Source organism: Amblyomma americanum, chromosome 10, assembly GCF_052857255.1.
Source record: "Amblyomma americanum isolate KBUSLIRL-KWMA chromosome 10, ASM5285725v1, whole genome shotgun sequence".
Taxonomy (NCBI): Eukaryota; Metazoa; Arthropoda; class Arachnida; order Ixodida; family Ixodidae; genus Amblyomma; species Amblyomma americanum.
The window spans coordinates 51,492,888-51,515,018 of record NC_135506.1 but is presented as its reverse complement, the minus strand read 5'-3'; the positions used below and the strand labels follow the sequence as shown (position 1 = coordinate 51,515,018).

At 45.8% G+C, this 22,131-nt stretch overlaps 1 protein-coding gene across 2 annotated transcripts; it reads right to left on the bottom strand.

Moving 5' to 3' along the window:
• Positions 1-800: 800 nt before the first annotated feature.
• Positions 801-21,704, bottom strand: LOC144107459 (uncharacterized). 2 transcript variants are annotated; one of them, XM_077640463.1, is made up of 8 exons: positions 21,554-21,704; positions 20,945-20,998; positions 18,795-18,830; positions 17,550-17,579; positions 8,144-8,167; positions 7,192-7,224; positions 3,950-3,968; positions 801-1,191 (listed from the first exon to the last, which is right to left on the bottom strand). In XM_077640463.1, the coding sequence occupies exons 1-8, from the start codon at positions 21,600-21,602 to the stop codon at positions 1,074-1,076; spliced, it is 363 nt and encodes a 120-aa protein (XP_077496589.1). In that variant the 5' UTR covers positions 21,603-21,704; the 3' UTR covers positions 801-1,073. The 2 variants fall into 2 exon arrangements, with proteins under 2 accessions (XP_077496589.1, XP_077496590.1); XM_077640464.1 differs by having other exon boundaries at positions 21,590-21,704.
• Positions 21,705-22,131: the final 427 nt, after the last annotated feature.

Sequence of the window (22,131 nt, the reverse complement as noted above, 5' to 3'; positions counted from 1 at the left end):
ACTAATGAAACTCGGCCGTACAAAACATGCTTTCCCATTCCAACATAAGGCTTAAGCGTGTGCCGAATTTTTTTTTTTTCAATTGGGCGCCTTCACACGCAGAGGCACAGCTCCTGGAGACCACTGGGACCACCACAAGGTATCGATAGAGGTCGCTTACATTAAATCTGTGTAATGTGCCTCGTGTACTAGGCTTTATATGAATAACAAGCGGTGCCCAATTAACTGCAGCAATACAGAAAGCAGCGCTGATAATGTATAACGTTGTGAAGTGAGGGACCATTAAGGACCACACACGCAAGTTAGAGGGCGACACGGGTGCCACCGATGCATGCGGGTTCGGAAAGAGTTCCGTGCTATAATACTACAACGGTAACCGCGCTCAAAGAACCTAAGTTGTAAAAGCGGCGATGTTTTCGAACGTATCGTATCCAGAAATGCGTGAAACTGTACAGAGCATGTTGCTAACGACAAGTTAAAACATCCTGCTCATCAAGAATGGGCGTGTTCCTGTGTGAAGAGTGTGAAAAGAGTGGCAGACAACACAAGGGTGAAGATCGTGTGCTGTCTGACGCGCCTTTTACAAACAGCCGTTCTAACCGTTCACACACATGCACATGCCACGCTGTCGTGGCATGTTTTTCTGATCGGCCTTCATGTTCTCTGCAGCGGTATTCGTCTCCGCAGAACTGTTGTTGCGACCCAAGGCACTACATAAAAAGGCTTTCCTCGGAAAGCCTGCAAATAAGACGCAGGCAAGACTCGGGGGATTCCAACGTGTTTATTACATGCGGCTCTTATCGTCTGAAAGTTGAGGTTACCAGAGAGCGTCATATATTAGTTCAACGTTCTTTGATTTACATATACGTAGTTAGTTCACCACGCACACTGCCGGTTGAATCCAAAGCTCGCCGGAGGGGCATCCGTTCGGAATCATCTCTTTCTTAAGGGGCGTGCGGGATGCTTGAACCAAGCGCCAGGTCTACAAGTGGTGGCATATTGCCTAGCGGCAGCAACCATACATGTTATAGCACAGCGATCTCGACTCCAGTGGACATTGCCGAGTCGAGAAACTATGGTGTCGCTCGTATTACACAACTGTCGTAGCCACTTCCTTGGCAGCGATCGTGGGCACTTTGATCCCCAGCGGTGTCGTATCGTTCGAAACTGTTCTCGTGGAGGGGCCCGAACCTGCGTACAATCGACACAAAAGTAGAGATATATGAATACTGAGCCACAAAAGTAGAGATATATGAATACTGAGCCAACTATCCTCTCTTCTCGTCCCCTCACCTCTATTTATTTCCTTTCTTCATTCTGTCTACTATCCTTTATTTCCGCTGCCACAGCTCAGGTCCTTCAGTATCAGTGGCAGTTGCCGGGGCTAGCAAAAATCTTTTCCTTCCTTTTTTATTATTTTAGTAAAATCACTACTACTACTACTACTGAGGCGTAACCATAATTTCGAAATGAATCTTGACAAACGCTTTCATTTCGAGCGTCTGTCACAGTGTGCTGCATGAGGCCGAACATTCAAAAGTTTGAGCAGCTTTCTCTCATTTACGCGGTGTTCGCCACTTCCACCCAACAGATAGTGCTAGTTGATGTTGCCATGAAAGCTGGACCTAAATCACGACTGCTATTCAGATTTTAATACATTTGTCTTCTTTTCGACTATTTCCCTCGAGCCTAGAGACAGCGCGTCATTACTATCACCAGATTCAGTCAGTTGACGTGGCGGATGGCAAGAGAGTGGAACTCGGCAAGGAAAAAAATTGGCGATGGTTTAGCTCTGGTTAAACCTGGAGTGACGCGATAGCTACAGCTGGCTGAGTGGTACTTGGTCATGGGACGAAGCACGTGATCAGCCACGGCGCCGCGCCGCCGGTAGCTGCTCCGCACCACGTGGCCAACCACGTGACAGTGTGGCGGCGCAGCCACAGGGTGGCGCCGCCGCCATGCTGAAGGCTCGAAATGCTACCGTAATGTAGCTGTCGCTACAAAAAGTCACCGACGATCGATTCGATCCTTGCGGCACAGAATGCGGTAGCATTAGTGTTCACATCTGACGGTGGCGGGTGGCATGACCCAGTCCATCAATCACCTTGTGAATCGCCATCCCCCTGTGTCCACTCACCCGATCCAATCCTGCAAACACAGTGTGCCACGCAACTCTCTCTCGATTCTGCTTGGTGACCACGGTTCCACACTCGCCACCTGTCACCACCCACCGACTAGCCCACTTCCTCCACTTTCTTCCTGCCCTCTCTCTCTCTAGTCTTCCTTTCTCCCTTTCACCATTTCACTCTCTTCGCTTTGACTCCTCCAAGTTTTCACATGCCGGACGCCAAAGCCGGACACATTTTTCCACCAAGCGGGTTCTAATGCTAACGCATTAAACGTAATCGTTATATTATGCCTGCCCATAGCCCTATGTTAAGCCAAAGCCGTCAATGTACGCTGGGCCTCTCGTTAAACGCTGTCTTCGTTAAGTTCCTGGGGCCATATCTGTATCGATAGAGGAAGAAGCTGTCAGAAACTTCGATGACCGTTAAACGCTTCAGTTATCGCAGAAATTAAGGAAATGCGCCTTGCGACTCGTCTATACGAAGAACCTAGCCAGAGAGGGCATAAAGTGGTAGAGGTGCTCACCTATTGACATTATGAAGAGAACCGCTGATCCTATGCATACGCATGTCAGGAAAAACATTACGCAGATGGTGTACCACTCCACGAACTGGTTGCTGGTTTCTCTGCAAGAGAGAAGTTCTGAAATAGAGCTCGGAAAGAAATAGCTGCGGAAAGATAGACTGCTTATGCTTATCACTTTCACTGCGCAGAAAGCATAAAAAAATGGGCGGGAATGAAACTAGCTCGCTTTTTTTATATATATAAAACACTCGGCTGAAGCCGCTCGTCAATACCATTATCATTATCATCAATTCATCATCGTCCACTACCAGACAAAGACCTCCCCCCTGACTTTCGATTAGCCGTTTTCTGCGACAGATGTGGCCACCTTACCCCCGCAGATTTGTCAATCTCCTCCGCCCACGTTATCCTTTGTCGCACCCTGCTACGGCTGCCTTCCTTTGAAATTTACTGCGCTGACCTGAGGATTCATCGGTTATCTCCTACATAAGGTGAATCCAACAGTACTTCTCGCAAAGCTGTCCTTCTAGGTGAAACCGAGCGGGCCCGAGCCCCCCTTCCCTTGTAGTCCTGGCAGTTCTCAGCCAGCTGTAAGCACACCCCCCTCCCCACTAATTTCAAGAAATTACCTTGGGCTCCTTCCGAGAAAAATTTCTGGCTATGTGCCTGGTGTGCGCCATTTATATATACGACCTTTATCTCCCAGACCAGGGACACTTCGTTGTTCCACGCCTAGAGCGAAGTTGTAGTCATGGAAAGATGTTTTCGGGACGCGGATTCGAGGGGAAAAAATTTAATTATGCGTTACCTCGCTAGTCAATCAGGTGGAGTTCTTTCAACAAGATGGAGCACGCATGTGCCGTCGTGCTCTGATGTTTCCTTCCCTTCAGCTCTCAAGAAGCAGCGCTTCACTCCTCCTATCCCCAGGATGAGAGGTACACTGCGGTGAATTATGACGAAATGCGCATGGCGGAAGAGGAGAAATGGCTGCGCACTCTTTAACGACAAAGCAAGCTATCATGTTGCTAGGATTCGCAAAAGACAAATAATCGACTTGAATTATTTAAGAGTTTTACAGCGAATGAGTACCACGGTAGCACTGCTCGAAAATCGCATTCATCCCAAGCCGCCAACCTAAAATTATTTAGTGTTGGAGTAACGACCTGCTGTGCAGTGTCATGCTGTGATGGTTACCTTCCGTTTACATGTGTTTTCTTTTTTAATATCTGGTGTATAAAACGAATTTTTCACCCTATAACGTTTCGACAACAAAGTAGAGGTATCTCAGATTGCTTACTCAGATGGTTTCGGTGGTCCTATACACAAAAGAAACCGAAATATTGGTTTTCGCTTGATGTAAGATATAATGCTACAGTGATTCATTCCGCTCATACAGAATTGTACTCTAATTAAAGGAAGACTAAGAACAAATCGAAGTTAGCCCCAAACAATATATTACCGCATTATGATCACAAAAAGACCACTCTCCAAAAAAAGTAGAGCTTTTATAGGCTGAAAAATACAAAAAAAAGAAATACTATGTTGCCATCACCAGCTTATTTCGCAACTAAATTGTAGCGCGTCAGAACATTATATGCGAATCTCAGAGGCTACGCTGCACCATCATTTACTTCAAAATCGGGATCACGGAATCCCTTTCGGTGTAGACGTCGTGAGTACCAATCGAGTGGCGGGACAATGTTGAAATGCAACTTTCAGCAATAAATGCAACCTTTCTGTTCGAAGAAACGCTAACATTTCTACAATTGGATTTTACTGAGGACAAGAACTGGCTGGAACTGTCCTTAGTGTCCCGTTACAAAAGACCATACTATTCACTACGCTGTGTGGAGCGCAGAAGTGGCGGAAATGACTTTACAGCACCCCTCACTCTTCTTTAGGAGCGGAACGCCAACGAAACACTTATACTCCTGTCACACGGGCACTTTCGATCCTCATTGAACTCGATCTGCATCGAGATTTTCGAGCACGCTCGAAACATCCGGTGCTAGACGGGCATTTTCAATGCTCATTGAGAAGTTTCCCTCATGTGCGTTAGGTGGCGCCAAACGTTCCGCCGACAGTCATAACATGGCGATGTCCGGCAACACTGTGAAATTGGTCGCAGCGGCAGTCAAATATCCGTAGCCAAATCGGAACATCTGCGTATCTGCGTCAGGTTTCTAAACTTGTGGCGCACCTCTGCTGCTGTACGATGGACCCCGAGGGTCCGCAACGCCTCCGCGATTTCTGCATAGACTGCGGCGTTTCTCTTCTGGCGCCGCAAATCATTTAGGCGGTCCTGCCAGCAGTCGATGAGAGCGGCTGTCTCGCGCTCGCTCCACAGTTTGCGCGCCGGCGAGCAGTAGGACGCCATCTTTGTTTACACTGACGCCGGAGCTTGGAGCGGGGTGTAGAGATTATTTTCAAATGTTTGCATATAAGCAGGCATAGTACCTGAAAAACGTTCTCTCTTACATTTTAATCACTTACAACAACAGCAATTGTGCTTTGCTTTTGTTAACTTGTGTTTATTTTATAGCTTCATGAGAGCGAGAGTGTTCTCGATTGTGCTTGGAACCTCAAGCACTCTTGAGCAATCGGCATCGAGTCAAGCAGAATCGAGCTCGATTGCGCTTGAAAGTGGCCGTGTGACAACCGTCGATCTGCATTGAGTTCGATGAGCATTGACTCAATGAGGATCGAAAGTGCCCGTGTGACAGGGGTATTATTTGATTTGATTTGATTTGATTTAGGGTGTTTAACGTCCCAAAGCGACTCAGGCTATGAGTGACGCCGTAGTAAAGGGCTCCGGAAATTTCCGCCACCTGACATTTCGACGCTGACATCGCACAGTACACTGCCCTCTATAATTTTGCCGGCATCGAAATATAAATAAATAAATAAATATAGTCCTAGTCGAAAGTTTAGGGGAATCTCCCAAGGACCTATTGTCGTGTAGGTTGCGGACTGTCTAACTGAAATTTGACAAAATGCCCACTACCATGATGGATCTCGGAGTGACGTACACACCATGCAAAGTCGTGCCTACCACCCGTAGTGTTCTTTTTCTATATATATATATATATATATATATATATGTGTGTGTGTGTGTGTGTGTGTGTGTGTGTGTGTGTGTGTGTGTGTGTGTGTGTGTGTGTGTGTGTGTGTGTGTGTGTGTGTGTGTGTGTGTGTGTGTGTGTATGAGTGACGAATGACTGGAACGCAAGTCTAAGGCTGTTTTGGGAAAGTTCCAGTTATATCATTTTTAGCGCAGCTTATGCACAGCTTATAGTCCAGTGGCCTTTACAAACATTTATATTCCATAGGCCAGTGAAAAAGCATGGAAAAGAGTGGGCACATATAGCTTGAAGGAAGTCTGAAACCAAAGAGAATAATTCAAGGCTACAGCGAAGGGCGACACTCTCCAGCCAAAACATTTTTTTAAGTTTCTTTCTTTTCCTTTAGTATTGAAAGTTTCAAAGCCGTTCTCACAAAAAGGGAACTATTAAAGCAGCCAGGGATGACAGGGCGTCGAGGAATTATTAGAGGCTAAAAAAAAGGGACCAGTGAGCTTAGTTCGGAACGCGTTAAATAACTAGGCCTCAGAAGCCTTAAGGATTTCAACGTATGTCAAGGCGCAGTAGGTCAGTTGTTCGAGGCCCTGATCTCTCGAGCTCTCCTGCTGAGTATTGTCACAAAATGTAAGTGCACTGAGCCGGGAACATACCTAGGAACTCTGTACAAAAGCATTTTTGAGCGGGAAACGTACCGTTGATGAACCCAGTTTTTTTTTTTTCATATGGTGTAAGACTTCACCATAACAATCAATATATCCGCAGATCACCTGGCGACCGTCTTGAATTCTTTTTCTTTCTATTAACTTTTTTTGCTACGGTCAAACGCGTTCCCCATTGGTTTTCTATGGCAGTCTCTACTTTTCAATGCTATCGATGGAAACACTTTAAAAGAATTATTTCGCTACATATCAGAAGAATCGACCATTGCCTTCAGTATTTTCATAACAGTATCTTACAATTTTTCAATTTTCAAAATTTTTCTCCGAGAATGTTGGACATGACAGAGCTATAGTTGTAACTACGGCTATAACTTCAGCTTAACTGTACCAGAGTTATAGATATTGGGTTAATAATAATAATTGGTTTTTTGGGGAAAGGAAATGGCGCAATATCTGTCTCATATATCGTTGGACACCTGAACCGCGCCGTAAGGGAAGGGAAAAAGGAGGGAGTGAAAGAAGAAAGGAAGAATACGTGCCGTAGTGGAGGGCTCCGGAATAATTTCGACCACCTGGGGATCTTTAACGTGCACTGACATCGCACAGCACACGGGCGCCTTAGCGTTTTTCCTCCATAAAAACGCAGCCGCCGCGGTCGGGTTCGAACCCGGGAACTCCGGATCAGTAGTCGAGCGCCCTAACCACTGAGCCACCGTGGCGGGTATAGATATTGGGTGCCGAGGAATGTTTTAATGCTGCACCACAGAAACGCCAAGAATGATACAATGAAATCTACTTACGCATGAGAGGAGACGTCGAGCCCACCCTGTCAACTGGACAAAACAGGAGAGCAATAGACCAGCTAGGGATCAACAGGTGACCAAATACCTGGCCTTAATTGCCGGTGCGCCTCATATAAGTCGCTGATGCATTTTCGGGCGATGCGCCGATACCGCAAAGACATGCAAACCTAAATAAGCTTTAAGGTAACTCTTCGTTAACTTAGATGCTTCATGGATGAGAAAAGTGCGCGGGTAAATAATAAGCGTACTCAGAGCACAGGTTCGTGCTCCTGCAAAGCGTTCTCTTATCTCGTTCTTTCCATTAACTTCTACAACCTACAAGAATTTAGAAGGCAGTGGAGTTCTCTAACTGAGCACAATCATATTTGTCGCTGTTTTTGTTATTGTTCGAAAAAAATGCGGCACACAACACACAGTATATGTATTTACATTCTTAAAGAGTTGTCATTAGAAGTGCGCGAAAGGCTGTTCAGCGCCTGATGGTGCAAAGCCACCTTTTGTGGCATCAGCGGCTCGGACAACACGGTACGCATAATTAAAGCAGAAGTGACGCAGTAGAGGAGAGAAACCCGTGAATACATATATGAGAATTACAATAACCATTTAACTTGAAAATGCAATATACTGAATTACATGGTCAAGGTGAACAATGCGAAAACATTCTTAAAGCAGGTTTAAATTATTTCACAGTGGACGTAGCCGCAGAAATGTGAACTGTCGTTAGAAATCGAGTACGAAACAGGAGATGCAGTATTTGTCTCATAGCGTTTCGTCCTCACTTTCTCGCGCCAGTTTGTATTTCAGCAGCTGTTTCTCGGGAACACAAACTAGCTCGAACCAAAGTCTTTCTATTGCTCATTATAGGCATTTTCCAGTAGGAGCATCACATGTGAGCGCCTTAGCGAGCTCTTGCCTTCACCTCTAATTTGCACAAAAGTAACAAACTTACGCATAGTCACGGAGGGTCGAGGTCCTAGGTGAAGCAAATCAAACAATGCACAAAACAAAAACTACATTCACGCTTTGAAATGCTCAGCAAAAGTTTGTCAAAGAAGACAGTTTTTGCGCGTGACAATCACTGGTCATCCCAAAACGAGAAGCGCAGAATTGGTATAATGCAGTATTGTCGAATGCGCTTCCCCGGCAGAAACAGAGTGGCGCAAAAGTAGGCCATCTTGCGCTTCAGAAAACTGAGCCAAGACAGGACAAATATAGAAGAAAGACTAAACGGTTCCGGACCGCCTCGATCCTCGCCCATTAACAGAGCAAAAAATCCTCGGTCCGTGGCCACAGCAGTCGACTGCCCTCAAGGCATACAAGGCACTCTTTGCCTACATGATAGCGACTGGATTGAGTGACAAATTGTGACAGCGTTGTGTGTGTGTGTGTGTGTGTGTGTGTGTGTGTGTGTGTGTGTGTGTGTGTGTGTGTGTGTGTGTGTGTGTGTGTGTGTGTGTGTGTGTGTGTGTGTGTGTGTGTGTGTGTGTGTGTGTGTGTGTGTGTGTGTGTGTGTGTGTGTGTGTGTGTGTGTGTGTGTGTGTGTGTGTGTGTGTGTGTGTGTGTGTGTGTGTGTGTGTGTGTGTGTGTGTGTGTGTGTGTGTGTGTGTGTGTGTGTGTGTGTGTGTGTGTGTGTGTGTGTGTGTGTGTGTGTGTGTGTGTGTGTGTGTGTGTGTGTGTGTGTGTGTGTGTGTGTGTGTGTGTGTGTGTGTGTGTGTGTGTGTGTGTGTGTGTGTGTGTGTGTGTGTGTGTGTGTGTGTGTGTGTGTGTGTGTGTGTGTGTGTGTGTGTGTGTGTGTGTGTGTGTGTGTGTGTGTGTGTGTGTGTGTGTGTGTGTGTGTGTGTGTGTGTGTGTGTGTGTGTGTGTGTGTGTGTGTGTGTGTGTGTGTGTGTGTGTGTGTGTGTGTGTGTGTGTGTGTGTGTGTGTGTGTGTGTGTGTGTGTGTGTGTGTGTGTGTGTGTGTGTGTGTGTGTGTGTGTGTGTGTGTGTGTGTGTGTGTGTGTGTGTGTGTGTGTGTGTGTGTGTGTGTGTGTGTGTGTGTGTGTGTGTGTGTGTGTGTGTGTGTGTGTGTGTGTGTGTGTGTGTGTGTGTGTGTGTGTGTGTGTGTGTGTGTGTGTGTGTGTGTGTGTGTGTGTGTGTGTGTGTGTGTGTGTGTGTGTGTGTGTGTGTGTGTGTGTGTGTGTGTGTGTGTGTGTGTGTGTGTGTGTGTGTGTGTGTGTGTGTGTGTGTGTGTGTGTGTGTGTGTGTGTGTGTGTTATGCCTTTTTCCCCTTCTCTCTTCCTCCTTTTCGCCCCCTAATCCCTCTTCCCCAGTGCAGGGTAGCCAACCGGAACCCCTTTCTGGTTAACATCCCTGTCTTTCCCTCCTCCTCTTTATCTATCTGTCTATCTATCTAAACGGTTCCCCAACTTTTCGTTAGCTCTGTCTTCGTTAGCTCTGTCTTCGCGAGTGGAACTATCTCGAGTTCAACTGCGAAAATACTGCGAAAAATGGGACATTCTCCAATACGACCTACAAACAGCGTGTTCTGCAGGGTGGCCACCTGGCCACCGCTTCTTTTTCGACAGAAGGTGACCGTGGAAGTATGTCGTTACAAGGTACTACGCCGACGCCTAATAGCCTGAAGGCAATCCCTCACACACTTATTACAGGAAATCAAAAGAAACAAATAGGAAACGTTATGAGACAGCCCCTATGCCTGCTAATAAGAGATCACAAACAAATTTCTTCCCATCACGCGAATATGACACGTGATAGAGCATCACGGAAAGCTTCGTGCTGACGGCTAAGTCTGTTTCAAGCCCACGTGTAGTGAAGCATTTGTGAAGTAGACTGTGCGTAAAGCACGCCTTAAACTACAGCGGCGTGAAAATGAGTAGAGGGCTTCAAATTTAATTAGCTTGCGATGGCTGACTGCTTGCCGTTATGCTCTTAATAGTTTCGCAGCCATATCTGTGTAAGAGACTTTCTCCGAGTCAACCGGCGTCGCAGTCGGAATCATATTACGTGCTATCTTAAAACTGCCGCGTTCAATCACAGTTCAACTTGCATGATATGCCCCTGCAAGCACCAGACACAAGAGATATATTGGGACCTCAGCGGTGGCTTTGTTTAAGTATCCGCCTCTCATGCGGGTGGTGCGGGGTTCGATCCCCTGTGCCACCGTATACCCATCATTTTTCATTGGACACAGGCTTTTTCCTGCCGTAGTAATCGACTTATCTGGAGCGAAATTCTTGTAAATGGGTCTCTGTCCCAAGCTTGAGCAAACGAAAACACTTTGTGTCATGGCACTTTTTGGGCCAAAGCTGCCCTTAGGCTTTTAAAATCGTCATCATCATTAAGTGGTGTGTAGGCTGAGATGGGGGCGTTCCCGACAACGTGCGATTTCGAGTCATGTGGTACAAGCGCATCTGAGTGTAAAGATACCTGTGTAGTTTTGATGATGTGCGGTACAGCTATTGACAGCACTGATATATCTCCGGGTCGCTAAGTTACACTGATATTTTTCTTGTTGTTCTGTTCGCATAACCGAACACTAAGACGACATTAAGGCGCCTTTCGCTTCAGTATCCTCCTCACAGAATACACATTAATGATATACTACTCAATATCGCGCTTACAGTGGCACGCACAAAGCAGCGAGAATGAAGCAGGTGCACAAAGCGGGGGACGGGTTCTACACCTGTCCGGTCTTGAAAACAGCCTTAGAAAACTTGCTAGCCTTTTTTTTCCTTATAAAAATGGTCTATAGACTTTCTATTGACTTTTTCTAGACTCTATAGCTTTCCTTTGAACTTTCTTTTTGTTTATAGAAACTCTATGAACCACCTATAAACTTAAGTCTATAACAACTTAATTTCCTTTTGTCTATAGACGGTGTATAGACCATTGAAAAATTGAAGTCCATAAAAGCCTTAATTTTCCTTTCGCTATAGAAATTCTAAACACTATCTGTAGATTAAAGTCTATAACAGCCTTACTTTTCCTTTGCCTATAGACAGCCTGTAGACTATCTATATACTAAAGTCTACAACCACCTTAATTTCCTTTTGTCTGTAGACTATTATAGACTAACGTATATAACCGCCTTAATTCCGCTTTGTCTATAGATGGTCTGTAGACTATCTGTAGACTGAAGTCTGTAACAGCCTTATAGATAAGTCTGTAACATCCTAATTTCTTTTTACCTGAATATCTATACACTACCTTTCGACTATAATGTCTTTTTTTTCTTGCACTTCATGCTGAGGGGAACTGCATCGGGGTCCGCAACGATGGATGGAGACCTTCACCTCCTTCGCTATTTCGGGAACTAAACAAAAATATTGTGCGAAGACAATGCAATTCCCTACTGTATTGTTTTTAGAAGCCTTGAAAAGTTCCTTTTTGTCATACCGTGACGTATATTGTGAATACAGTTCAAGAATATTTGATGCTAGCAGGTAAAGCGAGGAAAGGCAGCCCTTCCTGAAGTAAGGGTGCCCGCAAACTGTACTACATCAAACGAACACGCTCTCCCTTAAAGGAATCGCTCGACACAATTCCATTCCATCTTTCGATCGTTATAGTCCGACGCGTTTAATTCAGAGACATTTCATCAGTGATACTACATTTCCCTTTAAGACGCCCTGAAAATAAAGGGGGAAAGACGGGTGTGAGAAATCAAGGATGTGCCCTTTTCTTAAAAACACCGTTGGGAAAGTTTCCAAGAGCGTGGTCGTCTGCGCGATCAACATCTGCCATTTATACCTTTGCAGTTTGCATTTACGTGATAAAGTGCTTGGACGCAACAATCACAAAACCAGTATCTTTTCTTTCCTCCCCGTACGCCTGCTGCTTCGGAGCCGATGACAAGCTGATGTCACCCGTACCAGTTTTCTAAATACAAACACGCAAAAAAAAGGCGTTATGCTATGCAACTTTTTAATTATTTTTCGAAACGTGTGCCACATACTTATTCTGAGGGAGATGCGACGCGAATGGGCAAAGCAGCAAAGTTTCGATTTTGTTTTCGCGAAAACAATTAGGTTTTTAAAGCGCGAGCGGAGAATTTATGTTTATAAACCAATTACTCTCTGCGGTTTTGGGTACCAGATCAGGCTACACACGGCAAGAGTGCAAGCGGTAAAGATACGACCATGAAACGGGTTTGTTTGACGTTTTATCCATGTTACCGCGGGACGGCGGAAAATTATTCGGGCTACAAACAACTGTGCGCCTGGATGTGTCGGTGTCGTCGGCGTGTCCTCTCGTGAATTAAGTTTTCATCGAAATCCAACTTAATCGTCCACTTACGGTAAGTCTACCCGATTAGTTTTTATCCATTTTTTCTTCTAAACCCCTCTAAGCAGAGCTGTGTGTGTAGAACAAATTATGTGCGCAGCGAAAAACCTCCTATCCTGGTTTGTAAGCGGCGTTATAAGAAGCGGAAGCCATCGGGTTATTGACTGATGCCGCTTATGTATGTGCCGCTATGTCTTTCCTAACGCGCGGAAAGACAGTCGGTGCCAAACCCCTGATGGTAAGCCACTCCTCGCGAGCTATCTACTGGCTTTTTCGTGTTGCAAGGTAGATGCAAGGCCAGAAATATTGCTTATCTCGTGAATGACGGCCGAAAGGGAACTATGAGTTAGTTAGCGCCGTGTGAGCTCGATTTACTTGGCACCTCCGAAAACGCACACTCACGTTCCTAGGTGGATTACATTTATTTTTTTAAATCTTCGTGTTATCGCCTGTCGGGACCATGGAGTGCTGTTCATTCAGAGGTGTGCATTAATTGCTTGTTTGTTGTAGCCGCTCACTCTGTGCGCGTCGTGGGCAGCGACGTTTCACCAAATATGTTTTGTAACGCTATTGTCTAGAGCTCGAGGCAGAAATGGCGAGCGTGTACAAACACCGCGAAGAACCTACGAGCTGCATCCCGTGTCCCCTTTCGTTGCACACGTACGGATTCGTCCATCCCTGTTATACGAACGGTTGGCCGCCCCCGCTGGCCTGCGGGCAATTCATTTCAAAAGCTGAGTAAAGGTCGCCTCGAGAAGAGATGGCTTACATTTCGTTCCGAGAGGCTCGTCATGAACCCCGCTTACGCGTGCATAAATTTCTCCAGTACCAATTGTGCGAGAGGCAGAGTATGCGTTTCTGATCTCAGACTGCTACATTACAAAAACGCCAACGTAACTTGGCGCTTATTTGCGCCACGAATGCAATTCTGCTCGTGCTGTTTTATTATGGCTGCGCCTTTTGATGAACACGTTAATCGTTTCAATGAAATAGTTCTTACTTTGAGCGTGTTCGTTGCTTTCGTTTATTTTTCTTTCAGCGTTAGGTTAGGGTACCTGCATGCAAGAATCTCCTTTTTACTGCTCTGTCCGGGCTGCACTTGAAGTAAAAACTCAACTGAATTTGAGATTGTATTTCATCCTTACAATAATGAGCTTGTTGTCTGAAGCTCACGTCTGGTTCTGAAATGGCGCTCTTGCAGCCACTATGTGCTGTTTGAGTTTTTCTGGATAATGAGCACGGCATGGAAGTGCTGTAACCCGCTTGTTCCCAAGAGCGCACTTTGGTGTATGAGTATGCTGTTTCATCTTAGTGTTTCTAGTTGTGGGCGCAAAACCGTGGTGAACTGGTTCGCAGTCTGCCTGGTAGGTTTTGCATGGCTTGTGCCCGTTTGAGTATCGGCGTACGTACCAGGCTTCATGCAGGGTATTTTGAAGCGTTTGTTCAATAGCGGGTATAAGAATAAATGCTGAAATATTCTCCAGTTGGGATCATTTTGCAAGGAGCACTGAATGTACGTTTTATGGGGCGGCATTCTCAACAGCTCGTAGCGAGTCAATGCTGATATGTGGCACAATTCTTCGAAGTCTTCTGTTCCAATTATTGTGAAAGGAATGTCATACAGAGATCGTTATTGGCAGTAGGTACTCAGAGTATAGTTAGAGTTCTCCAGGGATTATCGGTCTTAGTTACAATGTTTTATGAAAACCACTTAGAATTTGTCATTCGTATTTAGTGAAATGATGAAGCCGGCACCATGGCTTAGTGGTTACCTTGTTCGTCTCTCACCTGAAAGATGCAGATTCGATCCCGGCCTCGGCGGTCGTATTTGATAGAGGCGAAATGTTAGAAACCTGTGTGCTATGCGATTTCACTGCACAGTAAAAAACCCCAATTGGTCGAAATTATCAGCAGCCTTCCACTACAGCGTCTCTCGTAGCCTGAGTCACCTTGGGTATTTGAACCCCATAAAACGAAACCAAAAGATCAAGATTGCCTTTCTACAATTGGATAGCCATGCAGGATACGTCTTGAGTAGTAAAACACGTCTGTAAAGATGGAGTGGAATTTTTTTTCCAGTTCCCCTTATATTAGTTTTTCCTTTGCGCTGCACAGGTCAGTAGGTCCGGATGATTGACTGCAGACAACAGATCGCAAGAATGCTTCTGAAGAAACTAGTCGGATCGTTACTTTCAGCATTTATTTGCATAATGTGGTGCATTCTTGTGGTGTATGTATTGCATATTCCAAGCTGAATAGCTTGGAAATAAACTAAATTATATGTATATTGATCGTCATGTAATTTGTGAAGGCCGTGTGGTGACCTTTTTCAACAGTTGTAGACTGTCTGTCTATAGACAGTCTATGGACAGAGATGGTCTACTAAAGGTTTACTAGACAGAGGTCTATGGACTCTAACACGCATCGTTGCAAATATTGCCAGGACATGTACCTATAGAATGTGTATAGACAGTCTATAGACCTATGTCTACTGGGCCAGTAGACTTTTTTGCATATAGACAGAAATCTACAGGAATTGTATGGACATAAGTCTATAGATCGTCTACTGACTGTCTGTAGACCTGTATCTATTATATTTTCTGTAGACATTTGTCTGTACTGTCTATAGACAAAAGTCTATTAAAGTGCATGTTCATAAATCTATAGACCGTCTATAGAATTGTCTAGCATTTTTCTATAAAAAGTCTATAGACAGTCTATGCACTGTAAATAAGTTTTTGCAAGGGTGCAGACAGCCATTTATTGCTGCCTCTATACGTATGCCAGTTTACATTGTAACACGCATCGTTGCATCTCACAGGGCGATCAGTACATCCTCTGCTTCCTCTTCTTCGGCCGCAAGAGTTAAATTTTCGTCGTCACACTACAGCCTTTATATAGACCGTTTACAGAGAGCAGTTCGTTCTGTCCTTGACAGGTGGCGCCACTAGGACGGCCGCCACTTACGGCCTTCGGAGCCGTCGTTAGCAGCATCGGCGCGTAGTGCTAAACGCTGCTGCTCAGCTTCTGCACGAATGTCAAGTGATTCGAAAACAACCCGGCTTTGATACGGATGTCATGTGCATTGGCCAGTTAAAATGTGCAGCTAATATCTCTGCGGTCTAGTGCCGGAAAAATAGACGCGCTTATTACATTCGGGACACTTCGCGACACAAGCCGCCGTCTTTCGAGGAGTTGTCTTGCGATTTCATGCTGCTTTCAGGAAGAACACAACATTAATGTGTTGTTCTGCGAAAAAAATAATATCACAGACCCTACGCGCCAATTTATTTCAGTGCTAGAAGTAGCTGTGGGAATGTTAGAACGAGGTGGTGATATTTTCGCCGCAGTAATAATTGCGTCATTGTAATGTTACTGTGTTATTTTCACAGTGTATTAAAAAAACATCTTGTGGATATTAGTGCGGACACGTTCGTATTTCATCGCGCGAAGAAAGAAGCTAGGTCAATCTGCACATCCCTGCGACCTTTCTCATCTTCGAGAAACACTGATCCAATACATCGATATAATAAGGGGCTTTTTTTAGACCTTTGCAATAAGTGCTTCCTGGGTGTCGGCATGGTGCTCACTAAACTGTCGTGCGTACTTGGCGCTCGCTCGGTGGAAACTCCAACGTAGCGTTTGCAACAGTCCTCAGAGGAGGTGTTTCCACAATTCTCTCGCCCGATGCAAATGTCTGCAGAAGTACGCTAATGCACGTAGGGGGAGCGGTAAAATTTATCATGACAGGACTTCGTATATTTCAGCTTATTCAGGCTGGTAACATCTGCGGGTGCTGAACTCGAGCTGTTTTCAGTTTTTCCTTAGTAAGAGAGTGCAGCCTAACGTCGCCGATCTTCTGAAGGGGTGTTTGCACAACATCTGTATTCTGCCTTTGGAGGCCCGAATGTTAAAGGATGATAAAATATCTGTGCAATCGGCCGGTAACCACACGCATGCGCACATTCGGTTGTAAGTCTCATGCACAGTGCTGAGCGGTGAATGTTCTTAACAGCTGTGAAAACATATTCCTCCATTCGGCAAAAATATCTAGCCGTAAAAAGCAAGCTTTCAGGCGTTGGCCCGCTTTTAATCTGCAGTTTGACAACAAGTCATGCGGTCCACAAATAGCGTTAGACTGTGAATTAACTGAATGATTATGAACGCGCAGGCAGCTGATCGCGGTTTGTTGACGCCTTCGAACCGGTTTCGGAAGGAAATGAGTAAGTTAGTTGGTTGAACGAAACATTTTCCAGTGCGAACACGTTCTATGCGCATTCACACGAAGTTTCTGTGCCGCTCGTTATCCACAGCGAGAGCCGGAGCAGCGTCTTGCAGCCAGGCATCAGCGCGCCGGCAGCCGTCAGAACGGAAGGCCCGAAGGCCAGCAGTGGCGGAGTGGTCACGTGACTAAATATGGCGGCGCCCATGCTCCCGCTTTGCAAAGCGTCTATAGTGTACCATATAAATTACCGGTTATGCAGTTGCTTTTCACTACCTCTTTTCCCCTTATAACTTTGCCTCTTTCAGCATAGAGCACAGTGAATGTTTTCCTGATATAAACATACACATAAAAGCAACAGCTGTACTGCCACAGCTTCATGAGTGAACTGTGGCAGCATTCACAGCAAGGCCGACTTAAAGAGTTCGGCTTTGCAGCCGGGGTAACGAGTGGCACAGGGGTACATGACCCAGAAAGTGCGGTGGCAGTCCGTCAAATCCGATGCAACGTTGTTCAGGCATTTGATATGAGCGTGGCGTTCAATGTTCTACAAGCCAAAGCAGATGTAAGGTTTCCCTGCAACTTTCAAGCCATCGTGCAGTTTCCTTCAAAGGTGCAAGTCTTTTGTCTGTGTCTTTTCTAGTCTTCATCCTCTTGGTTTTCTGCGCGCTTTGTTGTCTCTACAAATGCTGAGCCTACAGAACGCATTTGGCGCCCGCCAATGAAAATCAGCTGATAATTAACCCTGGTTAAATTTCATCGTTGGGTATTTGCTTCGCACAAACGGCCTTAGGTCAAGTAATGCTATACCGTATACTATACCTTTATGTGCAGCTTGCAAGCGATCTTACCTTGAAAGTACTCTTCGCTCACCGGAGGGCCTTTCCATGAAAAGAAAAAGAAAGTTAACAGAATCAAGAATAGAATCTTCATAGAAAAATGTTATTCACGCCCCTTGGAAAGTGCCAAGGGCTTTACAGGCAATCTGTAAGTACCACGTTACCTTCCACACAAGTAAAAAAACTACAGACCGATGTTGAGGTGACACTCCTGCGAATCATCATCATCCCTCTGCGCTTACCCATTCTCAATTGGCCCTGAGCAGTCTGTCTTTTGAAAAATGCCAACTTTTTTTCATGTGGAAGCTTCTTGCATCGTTTCTTCATCTATGTCCATCACCGGTGATTGTTTTGTGATCTCGCCTGATAAAATATACAGGTATGATTTGCGGTGCGTAGTTCGCACGTATACACCTCTTTACATAAGGTTTGCTTTGAACATACATAACGAAAACTTAGTTGTTTCAGAACTTAAAAATCCAGCAGGCGACATTGAAATCCGCGTTCATCGTCAGAAAGAAACTATTTCCAGGAGCTTTGAACCACTTTCCATTTCGCAGTCTCCAGTTTGTTTTGCAAAAATCTCAGCTGCTTTCTTGATAACCGAGATGAAGTTTTTCAACAGCGAAATTTATCATTTGTTATACCTGACGCATCAACACACCTTCGCGTAGCTAAGATAATGCTTGAGACGTCCGGAAATCAGCACCGTAATCGAGAATGCAGTCTTGAAGCAATGCTTCGCACTTTTTTTCACCTACAATTCAAACAATAACCTGTGGTGACGGACCACATATTTCCTCGCATATAACCGGCATAGGCTTCGGGTTAACTTCTGTCAGCGAGGAAGAAACAAGTGGGAGGCTCTTGTGAGACGCCTGGTGCGGATTATGCAGAGAAGTATTACACTGCCCTCTTTCCTGGGCTTACAAACTACGAATAGCAGTTCAGCTAAGCGCGGATGTTTCCTACTGTAGCTACTATCAAGAAGCAAATAACATTTCAAACATTGAAAAACCTGCACGAAGTGAAAAATATTGTGACTAGCAAGACCTATAAAAGTGTCCTTCTGGATGCAATATCGGTTAAATAGTTAAACGGGTGGTCAAGTCCCGGTTTCCTTGCAGAACCGTGTTATTTGACAGTTACCGCAAGCCATATGCCAGCCTTCCACGAAGCATTCTGGTCAAGCTTGAGAATGGACTCGCAGCATTTGTAGGGCCTGCTCTCAGTAGAAGCTAAATGAAACGGACTTACCACATTGAAAAACGATATTGTCGTAGTGTCCAGGTGCTACATAAAGAAGAAAAGAAAAGCACGTGGTAGTTTAGTTGCGTATGGTTGTACGTCACTGCTACGACGAGATCGATTTCAGTTCAGTTCAACGGGCCAGATGGATCCTATTGCGTGTTTCCTCTGTTAAATACTCCCACTGGCTGCATTACAACAAGACACATGTGGCACATACAGTTTCCTTCAAGCTGGGGAGGAAGGGGGAGGGGGGTGAGAGGGATTACAAAGCTGCGTCCGGTCAATTGGGAGGAGAGTGAAGAGGCCTAGAATGTGTTGCTTGTACTACATTGAGTATAATTTATTATGAATAGGGGAGGGTCAGTCGAGGCTTTCCTGGCGTCTTCTCTCTCGAAAAACCAACCAGGAGCTGTTACGAAACCTGGCAGGCGTAGCTCATCAGAGCTTTCCTACGTAATAACTGTCCCTTTCTTAGCACCCGTCAAGCGAATGCAGGGGGCTGATGGCGCTTAGGCAAATTAAGAAAGAAAGAAGCACCGGGAAATAACTGTGATGAAATTTCGATCCTCGTTCTGTTGAACGGCTAAGGAGGCTAACTGGTTTTTCCTTCCACTTCCATTGCACTCGAGCTCATGAAACTCGGCAGAAATTGTTTTAATGTGAAGCACTTAGGTGGCCGTCTTTAAAAAACAACCGGGTCTCTCCTTAACGGAATTCCTTGTTTGGTCGAGAGGATATTGAAGCCATCAGCTCTGCCGAATTTGAAAACGTCAGGGCTACAATTTTAGGGTACCTTCCATTCAATTATCATATGGGATTATACTAACCCGACCCACTCTTCCACCTTAATCCGCCCACTAATCTACTTTTTTAACCCACTAATCACTAGCCGACCTTAATCCACCCACTAATCTGTTTTCTGGGGTGTCTTCTTACAAAATGAGGGCATCCTTTGGAATATTTGTGGGTAACCTACTCTACAAATGCTATCGCGTTTTCTTTTTTGTAAGGATGTGGTTAAGAAAGCCCCAAGTTTTTTTAGACTCCCAAAAAGCACACAATGCTGAACAGTACGCGGGTCTTGAGAGGGCGTCGCGCCTTGAAGCTTCTCTGCCCAGTGAGACATGACAGACGGCGACAGGTGCAGGTTTAGCTATTTCCTCGCCCCTAAGCAGGGCGAAAAAGCTGCGAGCTTCTTCCCCAGATGCACACGGCAAGTTAAAGCAGCACTGAACTTAAGTTGAACTGTACCGCGAGATTACCGCGCTCCCCTCTTAAGGACGCTACTGTAGACCAAAGCGGAGCTTTTCGGCCTTTCTCGCAAATAAACTGGCCTTGGCGCCAAGACAGTCCTTTCCTGTTGTTGTTCTACGGATCTCCGACGCCAGGCCACACTGCTGCTCACTTCCAGTCGGTGATGGCGAAGTTTTCTTCAGCAATGACCTCACGAGTTTGTATCGAGTGGAAGGAAATGAAATTGCCACATTCAACTTGAAAATCATCGGCAATAAATGCGGCTTCTGTCGCCTAAGAAGCATCAACGTAGTCTAGGAAAAGCCACAGAATCTATTTTTGGTATGTGCAAAGAATGTGGGCCGTTCTTCTTACTGTCCCTTTAAGTCACAAGAGGTGAAATACCAGCTACGACAGTCGTTTTACACCAGCAAGAAGAACAAAACCGGAGGGGACACTGAAGCTCCGCCTTAAGTTTATGACGCGGTAGCTTTAATGGGTTAATGCCCACGCATGCGGAATCGTTCACCTTAGACTTTACATAGATCCCTGAGAGTTCTCATACCACTCCTGACGCAGCGGTGCAGCGTTTAAGCGATGCTGACTGCACTGCGATAGCAGGTCCTGCCACCGGTGGGGCTTGTGCGCACCAGGTTACTCTCCCCGAGCAACCTCTCGCCTCCATTCATTAATTTAAGTGCCACCTGCCACGACGATCAGTTTGCTCACAACCTGGTGGGCAGATTGTGAACTCACGTGACCTAAGTGGGTTGCTTTTCTGGGGATTTTTCACTCACAACGCCGACGCCGACCACGACGCCGGATTTTCTGCGGAACGGGAGTCAAACGCTTTCGCGTTAAAAAGGTTGGTTATTTGGGTCAGAAAACCGAGATGCTAACCCTATGACATCACAAGCACTTACCCTCCGGAGCTGCGTAGGCAGAAAAGTACCGCTGAGGTAGGCCGTATTCGCCATCTGTCAACGAGAAATGTACAACACCGGTCTGAAGAGAGCCACTTTAAGATGGCTGGAATGCAAACAGCACCCGTTGGACATTTCGTCTTCCGCTTTTCAGTAACGCGACCGCTGCGAGACAGCTATAATGTGAAACGAACTCTGAAATCTTATCATAAAAAAGGTTCGTTCGATCGGTGTGCTGTGGATTCCGCGTTTCTAACCGCGGTGCCATTTCCGCTTCAACCTAGAACTACAACTACCGACATTCTCTACGGCAGCGGTCTGCATGTTTGGATCGCCTAGCAAAAGGGATAGATAGACTGGCCGCTTTTGGGGTAAGGGTGGCGGTCGCTGTACTCATCATAATGGCGACGGCAGCCTCCGAAGCATTCATTGCGAGGAAGGCTATGTCCTCAGCATGAACGTAATCCCCAGTAGCCCATAGAGCATTGGCCGCTGTATGGCAGAGAACTTCGTAACCTAATCACTCCACCTGAACCGCTACTACGCGCTTTACCACGTTTCTCTTGGTTCGTTTGTCATGCTCAACACACAAAGCGCCTCTCAACTTACGAGCGCTCTGTAAACGGATCCTAAGGCGTCGCTTACTCATGGTGGCCATGTTGTGCGTCGAAAAACGTTGCTGGCTGGCACGGCTAGAGACTCGGCATCAGCTGAAGGCACACGCTTTGCAGTGGCCAGGCGGGGATTCCAAATTAAAACGATGGCGATGCCGTTGAGCCCCGAGTAGTCGAAGAAGCCGAAGGGCAGTATCAGGTGACGAAGAAAAAGTTGTTCTATGGTCTTCAGGATTCCTAAACGATTCCCGCGTTCCTTTCTAATGCTTTTGGTTGCATTTTTTTGTTACATAAGTTTACTTCCTGCTTATGAAACTGCATGAGGCTCTCTCTATAAAGCATAGGTGGGCGGTTATCTTTTAATGCATTTTTTTTTCTTTTTGCTTAATATTGCTCCCGGAAATCGAGCGTCTGGCTATGCTCTTTTTATTCCTTGCTGGCTCCATGTATAGAGCGTCCGTTACATTTCTTGGTTGCTTGATTTTGTTTCCCACTTTTGTTCCCTGCACTCTAGCCTAGGTCTCGCCCCCCCCCCCCCCCCCCCTTACGAAATCAAGCTCAACTCCTCACTCC